This window comes from Photinus pyralis, unplaced genomic scaffold (genome assembly GCF_008802855.1).
Source record: "Photinus pyralis isolate 1611_PpyrPB1 unplaced genomic scaffold, Ppyr1.3 Ppyr1.4_unclustered_Scaffold166, whole genome shotgun sequence".
NCBI lineage: Eukaryota > Metazoa > Arthropoda > Insecta > Coleoptera > Lampyridae > Photinus > Photinus pyralis.
This window is the reverse complement of record NW_022171057.1, coordinates 1-15,994: the sequence shown is the minus strand read 5'-3', so window position 1 is coordinate 15,994 and position 15,994 is coordinate 1. Positions and strand designations below refer to the sequence as shown.

Genomic DNA, 15,994 nt, shown 5'->3' with positions numbered 1-15,994 from the left:
AAAATCGGACAGTGCGGTAAATCGTACCGGTACGATTTATAAAACTACTTGGGGTACGATTTAACGGATCTATTCCTTCTTGGTATTTATAGTAACAATAAATCAAATTCAAACATTTACAAGATTTTGAGATATGCCAAACCACTGAGTAGTACAGAAAATCAAATAACTATTATAATAAATATGTTTTGACTCACCTTTTGCCCAAAAACAGCTTAGATGTGGATGCACAGATTAGCAACGTTCACACTGTTTAGACACAGTACCCATTTATATCGATTTGGGCGACATCTAGGTCGGAACAAATGCTTTATGGTGTTTCAAACTGTTAAAAGCATACCTTGATATGCAAAAGGTGGCGGTAAATGTTTTGCAAATATGAAAATTATTAGTGGTACGATTTAACATGCGGTACGAATTAGCCTACTCTACCCTACTTTAATTTGTTTCAAACTTATAGCGAAATCCATTGGTGAAAAAATGCGCACCGAGTGCAAATTTTTATAAACCATTGGTCATTGTAGTGCAAGTATTCGTATTCCATTGGTAAACTGGTGTCGCATTTGTTGCATTTAGTGCAAAAAGTTCCGCACGAGGTCTTGAGCAGGTGCGGCACTGGAATTGATCAGCTGTTTTTTGTTGTGTTTATTTCGAGGGTTTATTTGAAAATGGCCACAAGCAAAGAGGCAAAGGCGGTTTTATGTTTAGCCATTTTATCTAGCAGCAGCAGTAGTAGTGAGGATGAGGAGTTTGTTGCCTTGTTAAAGGAGAGAGTGAAGTTACCAAAAATTAAAAACTTTGTGGATGAAGTACTTAATAAATTAAGCGACGATCAGGTAGGTACTGTTAAGCCTAAAAGGAATTGACATTAAATTGATTTTTAGTTTCAGAAATACTTTCGATTACAAAGAACAACAGTGCAGTTATTAATTAACAAATTTCAAAACTCGAAATATTTCCCGAAAAATGATGGACATGGTGGTCGGGTACCTATACCTGCAGAAGTGCATACATATGCATTTTTATGGTATAATTTTATAAGTAACTTCAGACTTTATTAATGTGTATTTATATAGGTTCGCTGGCAATAAATGCACAACTAAAGATGTTGGACAAAGGTTCAATATAACTGAATCATCGTTTCACAGAGTGATGGACCGGTTTATGGGATTTCTGTTAGAATTGGGCCCAGACATTATAAAAATGCCAAAGTCTGCTCTAGAATTGGAACAAATAGAAAAAGAATTCAGAAAGGTGCATACATTTCGTATTTGTGAAATTTTTGTATTATAACTATTTTTCTAGGTAGCTGGATTTCCAGGTGTCGTGGGATGTATTGATGGAACGTCAATCACGATTAGAACGCCTGCTCACAAGATAAAATCAACTTATGTTAACAGACATGACATACCATCCCTAACACTACAAGGCATATGTGACTACAAGCGTAGATTTATAGATGTCTTTACAGGCATACCGGGTAAAGTGCATGATTCTCGTGTTTTCAAAATGTCGGAAATATTAGCTCTGTTACCAAACCTGTGTGGTACCAAATATCACATTTTAGGAGATGGAGCATACTTCATAAGACCATGGCTTTTAACTCCATATAAAGATTATGGAAAGCTAACACCTGACCAAGTTAACTATAATAAGAAGTTCTGTGCTACTCGTGTCTTAATTGAAAACACTTTTGGCATTTTAAAAAGCAGATTTCGCCAATTAACCAGATTGGATATGAAATCTGTTGTAACTGCAACAAAGATTATAATAAGCTGCTGCATCCTCCACAATTTTTGTATCAATGTTGATGACGTAATAATTGATGACATTGAATACGAAGAACGTTTTCAAGAAGGTGCTAGAGGAGAAACTGAATGGCAGCAGCGAAAAAAAGGCGAAGACAAGCGCAATAATATAAAAATGAGTTTAATATAGGTATTAGGTTAGATACTTAAAAGTTATAATAATGTAAGAATATGTAAATATTATATCTTATAACAATACTACTTAGATACATTTTCTTCGAGGTTTTCTTTTCCTAAAATTTGTTTTATTAATTGTAACTTCTCCCTGTGGCGCCGTTCACGTGCTTTTTCTTTCACTTCAAATATTTGTAGTAATGTTTCTTGTATTGTTTTATTTTTTGTCTTCTGTTGAGGAGTGTGGCTTGTACTGGGCATATCGTCAGAGCTACATTCTGCAACTGGTTCTTCAGAAAGTGATGTCTCTCTTTTTCTTTTTATAATTGTGACACCTCGTGATGATCCAGTAACTTCAGGTTGAATGGAATCATCAGAAGCCGAAATTTTATTTAACTCATTTTCAAATGGTACAAGCGCTCTAGAGCTTCCAGAGGTCATGTTATTTTCAACAGCAGCTTTTTTACGCTTTAATACAGTTTTATATCTATTTTCACACTGCAGTCCGGTCTTGCCAGTGTGAAAATATTTATTAATGCGTTCCGCAATGTTTACCCACATCACCTTTTTTGTTTTAAATTTTTGTAAAGGTCCTACTTGTCCCATCCATTGCTCGTACAGATCAAGTAACATTCTTGTTTCGTCATCGCTCCATTCTATTGCATAAAATAGAAAAACAATTTAAAGAAAAATCATATTTCTCTTCTTAATACTCACCACTAATACGTTTCCCCTGAACATCGTTTTCTTCCTCAATGGGTTCACTATTTTCTTCGGTGGGTGGATTCTCACCATATATTTGAATTGTGCTAAAATTTATAATTATACATTAAAAAAATTACACTAACACAATTACAGGCACTTACGAATCATCTTCATTAACCCTGTAAATAGTACTTAACGCTTCCTTTAAGGAAATAAATCCATTACTTATTAGTTGTATAAGATAATTTACTGTAAAATCATCATCATCTGAAATCAATTACCGATTTATTTACATACGTTCACATTGATTTAACTTACTTGTAATTTTGAATAATATATCAGAGTCGTTATCTGGTACCTATATTCAACGTTATAATTTCGTCATTAATTTGAAATTTGACTTGCAATACATCCATTTTTAACTTTTTTAATAAACATAACCATGAATTCAACATGCAACGTGCCAACCAACTGTACTCCATTGACAACGACAACGCACTATTGAGATCAGCTGATACAACTCGCGCAATTCGAGTGTCGACCTAGCGCAGATTTTTTCCGTCCAATGGATTTCGCTATTACTGTGGCAACCTTATACCAACTTTCTAGAAATACGCCGTAAGCAAACTTTCTAAAGTTAGCTAACAACTTTCAAGAAACTACTTTAAGTTATAAGAAAGTTAATATTGTAGGGGAGACCGGGTACGATTGTACCAATTTAGATGTATGATTTTTTTTCACTTAAAATATGATATTGTCTAATATTCAACTTGCACTCCGTGGAAGAGTAAGTACTGGGACACAGTTATAAATTTATTATGATTACCTAGAGTGCGGATAAAAATGCATTTATTTTTATAAAATAAGCGCTTATTATATGCATCAAAACGGGCAAAAAAAGCTAAAAAAAAGGCAAAGTAAGCAAACAAATGCACAATCAACCATCCACACAAAAAAAACCTGTATTCCTCAATAAAACATGATTATGATGAAACTAACTCTAATTATCGGAAAAACAATTAGCAATTATGTATTTCTCCAAATTTGCAATTAAAATTTTTGCCTTCGGTCCGATAAAATATTTTTATAGACGGAAAAGCTTCTCTCGACATCTGCAGAGGTAATTGGTGCAAATTTAAAGAATTTAAAGTTTAATGGTGCTGTAGTATGTGCTTCTAAATCTTCAACGAAATTTCCGTTTAGCTTTTTGGAGATTTTCGAAAGAATATGAAAACCAGAATTTTTTGTTAGCACGTCCTCTAATTTCTTCTGAACTATATCGGCTATTAGACCGTTTATCTTATTTGTGTCTCTTTGAAAATCTACGATTTTAATTGATTCGTCAAGTGGCAAATTTTTGGGATCCTAATCTTTTACAGTGCGCTGTTCATTAAAAAAATGCAAATCCCACATTCTTGTCCACATGAAGTTAATATGCGAGATATTATTCTAATCTCAGTGTAGAAATGTAAAAAAAGCAAGAAAAAGCGTTTAAAGGCATTTAAAGCACCATTGTTAAAAAAAAGCAAAAAAGGCAAAATAAAAATAGCCCCAAACGCTTTCTTTTTTCATAAAACGTGTATATCCAAAACCATTATGTTCTGCATTCAACATTAACGTGTAGGCAAAATGCCATAAATCCGCACTCTAATTATGATACCTTTATCATAAGTGGAAAGAAAATTATAGTCTTAGGGAACAAAAGTGGGATAATGGTACAAATGACCCCTGCTCTTGGTCAATTGTACCAGCGATAGGGGACGGTTGTAACAAATAGAATCAATCTCTATTTCGTAAAAATAAAGTAAAAAATAGAAGCAAGCATGCCTACAAAAATAAAAACACAAAGATTCAAGTTATATTTTCTTATTGGAGACTCATATAGGTACTTATTATTCAGAATCACAATTGTGACAAGTATAAAATAATGTATGTTCTGCACCGATGCATTCTTCATGTGCCCACAATTTACATTGGGTGCACTGGATCCATTTTTCCCCCCCTCTACTGTTGCTGTATGGTTCAATACAAATTAAACAATAGCATTCATCGTCTTCACTGTCAGAAACTATTATCTTCTGCCTTTTTTTTGGCGCGCGTTTATTTTTGGAGTCTCCTGTTAGATTTTCTTTGGCTCGCTTAGCGCGAGCTTCATTAATTTCATTTTCTATCTCTATTTTTTCTGGGGTGTCTGTGTATATTGCCGACTTTCGCTTTTTCTTTCCTTTCGTTCCAATCTTTCTAGGCGCCGCTTTAGAAAATGGTCTCACTTCTTCAGGTGAAAAGACAATGGCATCTGGTGTAGATGCTATTGATGGAACTGTAATGTCTCGTAAAGGGCCCCTGTTTGGTATAGGAGTCGTTGGTTCTGTCACTGATTTAGTACCTAGCAGGTAAATTTTCAATGTCTGGAACATTATCTGTGGATGTGGAAGGAATTGGAGAATTTTCTCGGCCTGTTGTATCAGTAATTGAATCTTGAATTTTTGGTGCTGGTCTATCAGTTACAAAAGAAGGACCGAAGTCTAAATCCGAAAAGATCTCTCTATTAAATGGGTAAATACCTGTGCACCTAAACCCGGCCTGAATGTTATTTTGTGTAAAAGCCAAGGGAGCTGCAGTGGCCACAATACCCGGTATGTCGTATATGGTCATTGGTCTCCCTGGATGATTTCTAATCCATGCTTCGCATGCAGCATTTACTGCTTTTTTTAATGGACCATATACCGAGCGGTCAAGGGGCTGCAATTTATGAGAGCAGTGAGGTGGAAAAGAAACCATGATGATCCCGTTCTTTTTACAAAAGTCTAGTGATTCTATGGTTATATGGGAAGCATGGTTGTCTAATAGTAATAAGACTTTATGTGACAACGATGAATTCGTATGATTTTGAAAATGCTTCAAAAATATTATAAATTCCTTTTCTTGCATCCATCCGGAGCCGTTACCAGCACCAATACAACCTAAGGGTCCATCACGCACAAAATGTTCGTGATATCTTAGTCGAGGAAATATAAACATGACTGGAGTAGAATTTCCCAATGCATTAATTGCCACAGTAAGAGTTACTAGAGTACCACGTTCAGCCGATGTCAATGCACCAACCTGTTTTGTTCCAGTTTTAGCTACAATTCTATTTGGTTTTTGAACTGTGGTAATTCCAGTTTCGTCTACGTTATATATGTCCTTGGCTTCGAATTTTTCACGATCCATAACTTTTGCGAGGTTATCAAAGAACAATTTAACGTTTGCAGGATTAAAGCTGGTGGCTCTGGAAAGGCTTGTTGCTTGTGGAGTTCTGATAGATAAATCCGGGTGTCTCCTCATGAATCCCGAAAACCAGTCCTCACCAGCTAAGCCATTCTCATTCCAGTTTGCTGGACATTTTAAATTGTATTTCGTTGCCAGCTGTAGTGCTAATTTCCGAATATCCTTGGGACACAATCCTTGATATATCGTCGCCGCCTTCTTGATATACTTGACCATTTCATTTTCATGTTCAACAGAAAATACCCTATTGGCTGGTTTATACCCCATACTCACATTTACAGTCCCTTCTACACCACTACTACACTGAAAAAACAGTGTCTGTAAATTTACCATAATAATCATTGGTTTATTTCTTGCCTATTTTCCTGACATGATGTAATCGAATCAAATACAGCAATCATGTAACATTAGGTACATATTTTTTACCATATTACATGTAAAAGTCATCTTTAAAATTAATTGTGTTGTGGTATGTTCATATGGGTATTTACTCGTGCTCCGTAAAACTACACAGTATCTTTCCAGTATACTTGTAATTTTCTCTTTTAATTTCACCAGGAATTTTACATTTTTTGTGCAAAAATTTGGTGGCACATTGATAGTGGGCAATTTTCAATAAAATATTGATATAAGGAGACCATATTATGTTATCAAAAATCTCTAAACCTTCCCCATATAGTTTTATTCGTTGAAGTTTTTAAAAAAATAACAGCGACTATAGTTTCGGCGTACTGCCATCATCAGGCGATGTGAAAGTTAACAGGAAAACGGTAAATTACAAACGTTGAGGCAAGTATGGTTGAACCAGATGTTGAGTGATGCTCTTTTCAATTTTCTGCTAAGTTTGATGAATTGATGGATTGTTGAAGCTCGGTTGGCGAAGAAATTTTGAGTTGGATCCATCGTTCAACCCCCATTTCGAGGAACGATGGATCCAACTCAAAATTTCTTCGCCAACCGAGCTTCAACAATCCATCAATTCATCAAACTTAGCAGAAAATTGAAAAGAGCATCACTCAACATCTGGTTCAACCATACTTGCCTCAACGTTTGTAATTTACCGTTTTCCTGTTAACTTTCACATCGCCTGATGATGGCAGTACGCCGAAACTATAGTCGCTGTTATTTTTAAAAACTTCAACGAATAAAACTATATGGGGAAGGTTTAGAGATTTTTGATAACATAATATATTTCAACCCCCATTTCGAGGAACGATGGATCCAACTCAAAAAAAAAAACAAAAAAGAGACCATTTATTAAGTATATATATATATATATATATATATATAAAATAAATTTGTGAATGGTGATAAAAAAAACACATAAATTAAGTGTTCCTCTCTCTTTACAATCTACAAAAATATAAAAGTAAAACTTCTTAGAGTATAGATAATATAGGTATAGGTACATACTTAACATTATAATAATTTGTGTAGGAGACTAATGACTTTTGTTTTAGAAGACTGTTTTTTTTTAGAACGACTTCCTTGGTCGGGGTTAATTTTAAGAAAATATCTCTGTATCATTTCCAAGAGGTTGGACACCTCATTTGGATATGCTAAGTTAAAGATGTAGTGTAATCCGAAAGCAATTTCAATTGCAATTATTAAATCACGTACACATTTGAATGGTTTCCTCTCCAGTATGACCCAATATTCTTTCGGTTCTGGTTTATCTAAAAATAAAAAAGAATTTGTTAAGATACGGAAACAGTAAAATAAACCTAGAACAAACAATCCCACACAATATATAATCAAAACCGCACTTGCGTACAGACGTTACGAGCTCGTACAGCAACAAATAAAATGTTTATTATGCATGGGCAAAACACGATCATCACTTCTATTGAATCATCCGGTGTGATACCCGAAACGGACAAGAAAACTTTTTACCCCTATTCAGGGGGATGCTGGTAATTAATTTTGTTTGGCAGAAACTCACCTATTTCAATAATGCAGGGAGAATTTATCTCGACTAAATTATTTATATTGTTTTCGGCAAAATCTTCTTCCTGAAACAAAAAAAATTTATGCATCCACGATACGAAACTATCACAAGGAGGGAGAAAATTTCAAATCTGATTTATTTGATATATACGAGTAGTAGACAGAGGCCCATCTGTATCATTGTACAGTAGTATAAGTAAATGCTTGAAAGTAGGAACTTATATTTGATTGTATGTACAGGTTGAATTTAAAAATAAAAATTTTATTCAGACTGTACATACCTGCAATCAGATATAAGTACCTATACCCTCCAATAAAAAGCTGAACAACTTCATAAAATTCAAACTTGTTGCAAAAAATTGGAAATTTGACCTTCAGTCCATATTTCTGTATCCTCGTCTGTATCATAGTTATGATACCCAAAAAATGGTCTCGAGGGAAATTTGTGTGTACTAAACACCGACATACTAATGGTGATAGGTGGATCAACTGAAGCAACATTTAAACACAACGTGCAATGTAAGGTTTTCATAAATTATTATTATCTTACCTTAACTTTATAGATAAATTTCTTCAGGTTTTCTTTAAAGTATCCACAGAAAACTTCCAAAACGTTTTGTGGGGCATTGTCTGTATTTTCAATAAGGTTGTTTTTTTTACCGAATTGTATGATTTTAGATGCCTTGGCATTTAGTCTACTTCCTATACAATTCAATTCAACGGTAGTAAGTTTTTGAAAATGCCAATAGAAACAATGAAGTGATTTTTGAAGAATTGGCCATTCGTTTAGCACTTCTTCTATGGAAGGCGTGTCTTCGGTTTTGTTTATTAATTTTCGGATGTCTGGGTATGTAACTGTCAAATATTCGTGAAATCTTTCATTTGTCTCTTCTATCGAGTTGTTGTTTAATGCATTTTTGATATTTTCTTTTTCGTCATGGTGAACCAATTCGGGATCCCAATTGATACTCCCACTTGTTAGATTAGACATTTTCTTTGCCAATTTAGGGGGGATTGGGGAAGAAGATTTGCTGCCCCTCTTATGAGGGCGATTAAGGTAATTATTCCTTTCTATTAATTTCGCAGTAAGGGTATGAGACCCATCCCCAATAATTTTATTATCATCGTCAATGTCTTGAAATATTGGACATTTTTCAATAATTTTATGCGCTATTAATTTAAATGCTTTCGTTGGTATTTTTAATTTAAACTGTCGCATTTCATTAACTATAATGTGGACCATGTCAGTTTGAATCCTCCACCTCGTTTGCAACAAATCCTTTAATTTTTCTGGATTTTTTAAAATGTCTTGCGAAATTGCTTTTGATGCTTGGACCATCATATCGTTGGGAATTTTCTTCCATGGAATTTCAAATGTTTTCCATAAAATTTCGTAATTGACTTCGTATTCAGCAACATTCTCCGATGGTCCAGGCACAACAGTGAAATCTGATACCGGTTCTGGGAGGTTTGCCGGGAAAACAATGGGAGTATTTGCAAGTTCCGCGCAGGTGTCATCGGTAAGTGCAGTAACAGTTGATGCCAATGAGCAGGAGCTTACGTCCGAAGACACACTTACTGGAAGCCATAGTTGATCTCTTGTTAGTAGCATTAATGTTTCTTTAGAGTAGTACTTTAACGTGGCATCTTCATCTACCACGCTTCCATCACTTTCCAACACCAAAACAGATCCATCTACGTTGATTTTGGCAGAAGCTAAATAAAAAGCATTAAAATGTGGTAGCACGTTTGCGGCTGGTCAAAAATATCTCGAAAAGGACTACTGCTATCATTGAAATCATTTAAAATGTTACTCTTTCTTCTAATCAAATAAGATCATAAATTTATTTGTGTGTTTTTTTAAATGAAGATACTAAAATACGTGAATAGAAATGGAAGCCTATTTCTGAATGTGATTAGGTTCTTACCTTTTAATATAAGCTGAGTCCAAATATTCTCCTCTGAATCAATGGGAACCGTGCATTTCAGTTGACGCGTCTGATCCCATACTTTAAACACGTACATGATTACGACTGCAAGCAAAGAAAGAGCAGTACCTGAACAAATCATTGTCGTATTAACATAAACAATAAAAAACATTATCCCTGCTTAATGCACACGTTTATCCTACCGAATGTCGCAGAGTGATGGGGTACCATAATGCTTATTGCGAGTTACAGTTGATACCCAAATAAATTTACATAAAAGTCATATACGGGATAATGTAAAAACGAACTGAAATAAGTGGTTGAAAATTTCCTGGAATTTAGCTACGGGTCTGTTAGAACACTACAATACGCGTAAGTATTTGAAATCACCATAAATGCAAGAGCAATAATATTATGCGAAATAAGTGAATATGCGATATTTACAATTAAAAGGTTTCATAGGGGGCCGATTTGAAGCTGTAATAATAACACTCATCTGGTGCCTTGTATTCTAGTAATGTCTCGTGACAAATTATTTCATCAAAAGGTACCAATGCAAATTCAACGTTTTCGCCTCTGACGTGTAGACCAAGTTCTTCATTATGCATAATATCAAAAGACTGCCCATAAAAATAGATCGTATTTTTCGATGTTTTTGATAAAATGTGAGAAATGTGAAACGCTACAAAATTTCCCATTTCGTTTCTTTTCCAACATACTTGCATTCCTTTTTTGTATAGTATTCCGTGAAACATTACATCTTTGCTGATGTAAATGGCTTCCTCGTCAATTCCAATCCGACACGCAATTGCCTGGTTCATCTCATCAGGATAGTCAATAGGACTATAGTAGATTGCTTCATCGTTAAAAATAATGTTATTGTTATAGACGATATCCTGGGATAAATCTAAAGATTGAGAAAGTTGATGTTTCGTTGAAAGAGATAATAATATATTCTTGAAACATGATGTGTGCTTAACAACGTTTTTGAAATATTGGTGTTTATTTTCAAATCGAAGTGTCCAAAGGTGACGCAATGGTCCAAACATTTTTATTAAAAAGGGATAATGTGTCAAATAATGATGTTTGGGTTTCATAGTTTCATTGGGAAAAAACGACCCCCTCAATACAATATATTCCTTTATATAGTTATGTAAAAGAGCTATCTGGTCTGTGCTAATTCTGAAACCTAAAAGAATTAACAGTATCTTATGTAAACGAAGCATAATCTTCCATAATTCTGTTTGAATTACGTGTTCTCTTCCAATACCAAAGAACGGAAGAACCAGCAAAAACCGCATGTTCTGAGTTGCTGTACCAACAAGCTTATCGTGTTTTTTTACATCTGGAAGAATAACGGTCGGTTCGTTGGTAAATTTTTAAGATTAAACGAACTTACCTTAAGTGAAGTTCAATCTAAATTTTATGAAGCATCTCGTCCGAATAGATCATATAGTGTAGTGTAGTTGTTTCAGTGTTCGCGCCACGAAATTTAAAGCCAATGTAAAAACTTACGCTCCCTCTACTTTCCCCTCTTGTCGCGCTTGCAACGGGCTTCATTTTTTACAGCCATTCTGCTTCTTTGTTGCAACTCCAAAAAATAGGGCTGGGAAGGGAGGGCTATGATCTATTCGGACGAGATGCTTCATAAAATTTAGATTGAACTTCACTTAAGGTAAGTTCGTTTAATCTTAAAATTTTATTTCGCATCTCGTCCTCTAGATCATATAGTGTAGATGTTTAAAGCAGTTGCAACCAAACGAGCAGAAACCAAGAAAGGATTTTATTCCTTACAATGACAACGATCTAAAGTTATACAACTAAATCTAAGGTTACAATAATCCTAAAATGGCATTTGCCACCGACTGCTCTTCTAACACTGGTCGATTATAAAACTGAGCAAATACCCGTGATGAAGCAGACCAACCTGCTGTATTTCTAATAACGTCTAGACTGACGCCCTTTCTTGCAGCCATGGAGGTAGCAGCGTGTCTAGTACTATGTGCAGTAAAAATCTTGGTGTCGATACCACATTCAGCCAGAGTACTCTTAATCCAACGACTGATTGACTGAGTCGATGCGGTCTTGTGCGGTTTTCTAAATGTAATGAACAAGTTTGAAATCATCGGCGTTCTTAAGGTTTCTGTTCTCCCCAAGTAGTGTTGTAAAGTACTTGCCACACATAAAGCCGGCTTTTCATGAAAGAAAGGAATTTCCAGTATTGGTTGGAAGCTTTTAGGTCCTGAGGTTTTTATTCTATCTGGAATCCTTATCTGAATTTTGTCCTCGTTCAAAATAATATTTTTAACTCTGATCAGAGACAACGTCTGCACTCGATGTGCGGTTATTAGTATTAGTAACGTAACAAGCTTACGTGTTAGTTGTTCCAAACTTAAGTCCTGGTTAGGGTAGTATGTTGATAAATGGCTTAAAACTATGGTAGGATCCCAAGTATGTTTGTATTTGGGAGAGGATGGTCTTAACTTAAAGACCCCTCTAAAAAACCGTTTAATTCTAGCGTCAGACCCTACTTCTGGTGAAAGTATTAACGAGAGGGCTGACCGAACGGTATTAAGATTACTGTAAAGCGGGGTTCACATTTGTGCATTTCCATGCTGCAACTGTGATGCGGCATTAAAATGCTTGCATTTTTCCCCTTCACATTATGCATTTTTTCTTGCAATTTTTGATGCGCATGGAAATGCATGCTTTAGACCACGTTCTATTTTGTATGCATTTTTTGGCGCATCTTTAGTAATATTTTTAGGAATATTTCTCTTGCCAATAGCTAGAATTAAGTTTGCAACGAAAAGTTCGTTGACTCATGGCTGTTTATGTTTCTTAACCTTACATTTTAATTTTAAACAGTTTGGAATTGGGTTAATTATTTTATTTAGTGTTAAAAATGAACCGTGAAATACGTGCTTTTCCATGGTCGCGTACCTTAGTGGAGGACCTTATAATTTTGTACGAAGCGCAACCCTTATTGTATACAACGAAAATGAAAGAATATAAGAATAAAATGAAACGGCAAAATGCAATACAATCAATAAAAAATGAATTGATGAAAAAGTATCAGGTTGAGTGCCGCAATTTAACGGACCAAGACATAATTAAAAAAGTACACGTAATTCGGACGCAATTTAAGAAAGAGGTGGCACTATTAAAAAAATTTTTGTCCAGTGGTTGTTCAGCAGATTCCTACGAACCGAAACTTTGGTGTTTTGACATGCTGCAGTTTTTAAACGAATGCGATCCAGTGAGGGAAAGCCAATCAAATATTGAACCATCAGTAAGTATTTATTTATAAGGTTTTTAAAATAATCACATTGTAATTGATTTTAAGGAGACCCAAATATTCACGCCCAATGGTACTACAGTTACATATGATGAGGATATTGTGTTTGAAGGCACGCTGGAAGACCTGGATGAATATGAAGTTGATGCTTTCAATAACAGTCCATGCACTTCACAAACATCGACATCAAGGGCAACTACACCTACAGTATCAAAAAGCAAGAGGAAAATGCAGAACTCTGTGGCAGACCTAATCCAAACCGCTGTACAATCCCTCGAAAGTTGCAAAAAAAGGCCCCACATTGAAGATGAATTTGATATATTTGCAAAGTAAGTGTTTTAAATAGCAATTAAATAAGTTGCCAGTGATAAATATTAAAAAAACTATCAATTTTTATTATGTTGTAGGACAATCGCAACAGAGTTGAGGAAAGTCGAAGACCCTTACAAAATACGGATGTTGAAGAAGGAGATATTTACAAAAGTTGTTGATGCTCAATATGATTAGATTTTATTTTGTACATTTGTTTATTGATAATAATAATGCTATGCTAAGTCATTTTGCCATTCTACTGCTCCTATACCATTTACATATTGTACAAATTCATTTCGATTATCAAGTGCTGATGCAGTTGACCTGTTGCCTGCTTGTCGACTTAAGGTGTACTTAAATGTGAATCGCCTATCAATGTTCTGTTCCTTAACATCATAACCATTTGGGGACCTTGTTCGCAAAAAATTATGTAGCACAATGCATGCTAGAGTTAATGTTTGGGCCTTACTTGGGTCCAAACTTATAATGTTCAATAATACACGAAAACGATTTGTTAATATCCCAAATGCGTTCTCCACAACTCTTCGTGCTCTGCTTAGGCGATAATTGAATATACGTTGTTGCCAAGTCATATTACGAAATGGAAACGGCTTTAAAATATGACCGGATAATGGAAATGCTGCATCAGCAACTATTACATATGGTACTGGTTTGGTACCCGCTGGCAATGGTCTTTCCTCTGGAAAATTTAATTTGTTTGTTTCAATCGCTGCAGCAAGTGAACTATTCTTGTATACACCCCCATCTGAAATTTTTCCATTTCTACCCACATCGACATATAAAAAGCTATAATTGGCATCAACCAAAGCCAATAGTACGATACTGTGTGTGTGCTTATAATTAAAATATGACGATCCTTCATTTGCGGGAGCTTTTATAACAACGTGTTTACCATCTAATGCACCTAACACATGTGGCAAGTTCCATCTTTCTTCAAATTCATTAGCAATTTTTAACCATTCTTGGGTTGTAGTAGGCATCTAAAAATATTATTTAGTTAAACATCATTTTTATTCATTGTCGAGTGTAGCTGTATCTACCTTTAAATACTGATTTTTTAAATTATTGTAAATGGCAATGCAAACTTCTGGGATTATTCCAGCAATTGTTGATTGTCCCATTCTAAATGAAAAGGAAAGACTTTTATAAGACTCGCCAGTAGCTAGATAGCGCAATGTAACAGATAATCGGTCTTTGGCCGAAATTGCATTCCTGAATTTAGTGTCCTGTTTCTGTATATCATTTTCAATAAGTTTCAATAGATCATTGAAAGTATCTTCATCCATTCTAATAAAATTCTTGTAATTTTCTTTATCCAGCACTGCTAATTCATTGTCCAACAAATTAGAATTGCCTTGACTATTTGTTTCCCGTTGCTCAATCCATGGTCTTACCCACCACCGTCTCTTACGATTTAATAATAAAGCTGCAGATGCACCAATTATAAGTGTTATTAGAACAATTTCTTCCACATCCATACTTCAAGTATTTGAACTTTGAGGGAAAAATTTATAAGAAAAACACTTTTATTTTTTACTCCAGAATGCCAATTGAGGAGAACTGGGTTGGCAAAAAGTAAATTCCCTAACTAGTGATATTTGTAATTGCATCAAAAATTGCAGTAATCTGAATAGCTACGCGCGCATGAAAAAATGCAGCAACTTGATGCGCCATCAAATGCAGCATGAAAATGCACAAATGTGAACCCCGCTTAACTAAATCCTCTATTAAACAAATCGCTTAAAAAACTTAAAATGTTGTTAAAGTTGAGAATAAAGGGATCGAATTTGTTTCCTACACAGAAATCCCACCATAATTTTAAGCCATGGTTATATTGACTTATTGAGGATTTGGTCAGCGAGGCGAGGGATACTTCCACGGCCATCTCTGGAATTCCCTTGTTTTCTAAGGCTAGCCTGATAACAGTCCTGCTACCAGGGTAAGGGTTACGTGCAGCGGATGTGGCGTCCTATCAGCAGATAACAACAAGTTAGGATTAGGTTTGAAATAAATAGGTGGTTTAATTAATAATGCATTAAATAATGGCCACCAAGGTTGTGTAGGCCAAAAGGGAACAACCAAAACCCCTTCCGCGTTATCGGACTTAATTTTCTGAAGTACTCTGAGAATTAACGCGAAAGGAGGGAAAGCATAAAAATTTTTATCAACCCAATTTACAGTGAAGGCATCCACTGCTTCTGCTCCTGGGTCCCTAAGCCAGGAAAAATATCGTTCACACTTATTATTGGTTCTAGAAGCGAAAAAATCTATGTCTGGATGTCTTAAATCGGTACAGATTTTTCGGAAGGCAAGATCACATAACTCGTATTCAGATTCAGAAACCTTACGCCTTGATTCGCGATCTGCTTCAACATAATCGGAAGATTGAATATACGAAGCAAAAATCCATAATTCGCGTTTCTCACACCACTGCCAAATATCTCGAGTCAACGTATTTAAATGTGGATACTGGACACCCCCCATTCTGTTTATATAAGATATAGCAGTGGTATTGTCTATTCTGAGTAAAATATTGGTTTGTTTAAAATTAGCTGCAAAGCACCTCAAACCAAAAAAGGCTGCCTGCAACT

At 35.2% G+C, this 15,994-nt stretch overlaps 2 protein-coding genes and 1 long non-coding RNA gene across 3 annotated transcripts; 2 read left to right on the top strand and 1 right to left on the bottom strand.

The window, feature by feature from the left end:
- Positions 1 to 465: 465 nt before the first annotated feature.
- LOC116181686 (putative nuclease HARBI1) lies at positions 466 to 1,938 on the top strand. Its single transcript, XM_031502096.1, has 5 exons — positions 466 to 836; positions 885 to 1,027; positions 1,077 to 1,254; positions 1,306 to 1,480; positions 1,568 to 1,938. Exons 1-5 carry the CDS (start codon positions 669 to 671, stop codon positions 1,936 to 1,938), a joined length of 1,035 nt encoding a protein of 344 aa, XP_031357956.1. The 5' UTR covers positions 466 to 668.
- A 10,440-nt stretch (positions 1,939 to 12,378) lies between these two features.
- On the top strand, positions 12,379 to 13,628 carry LOC116181693. The gene is made up of 3 exons (XM_031502102.1): positions 12,379 to 13,064; positions 13,119 to 13,399; positions 13,478 to 13,628. The coding sequence occupies exons 1-3, from the start codon at positions 12,678 to 12,680 to the stop codon at positions 13,575 to 13,577; spliced, it is 768 nt and encodes a 255-aa protein (XP_031357962.1). The 5' UTR covers positions 12,379 to 12,677; the 3' UTR covers positions 13,578 to 13,628.
- LOC116181694 lies at positions 13,564 to 13,999 on the bottom strand. The gene is made up of 2 exons (XR_004147319.1): positions 13,852 to 13,999; positions 13,564 to 13,793 (listed from the first exon to the last, which is right to left on the bottom strand). It is a non-coding gene; the product is annotated as an uncharacterized LOC116181694 (long non-coding RNA).
- Between the last annotated feature and the right edge of the window lie 1,995 nt (positions 14,000 to 15,994).

What these genes read in the sequence shown, in the direction of transcription:
- LOC116181686 (XM_031502096.1), top strand. Translation starts at nt 669, where the DNA reads ATGGCCACAAGCAAAGAGGCAAAGGCGGTTTTATGTTTAGCCATTTTA. An exon ending in TAGAAAAAGAATTCAGAAAG is followed by an intron (nt 1,255 to 1,305) that starts GTGCATACATTT and finishes CTATTTTTCTAG; the next exon opens with GTAGCTGGATTTCCAGGTGT. An exon ending in TGTCTTTACAGGCATACCGG is followed by an intron (nt 1,481 to 1,567) that starts GTAAAGTGCATG and finishes ATCACATTTTAG; the next exon opens with GAGATGGAGCATACTTCATA.
- LOC116181693 (XM_031502102.1), top strand. Translation starts at nt 12,678, where the DNA reads ATGAACCGTGAAATACGTGCTTTTCCATGGTCGCGTACCTTAGTGGAG. An exon ending in AATCAAATATTGAACCATCA is followed by an intron (nt 13,065 to 13,118) that starts GTAAGTATTTAT and finishes ATTGATTTTAAG; the next exon opens with GAGACCCAAATATTCACGCC. An exon ending in GAATTTGATATATTTGCAAA is followed by an intron (nt 13,400 to 13,477) that starts GTAAGTGTTTTA and finishes ATTATGTTGTAG; the next exon opens with GACAATCGCAACAGAGTTGA.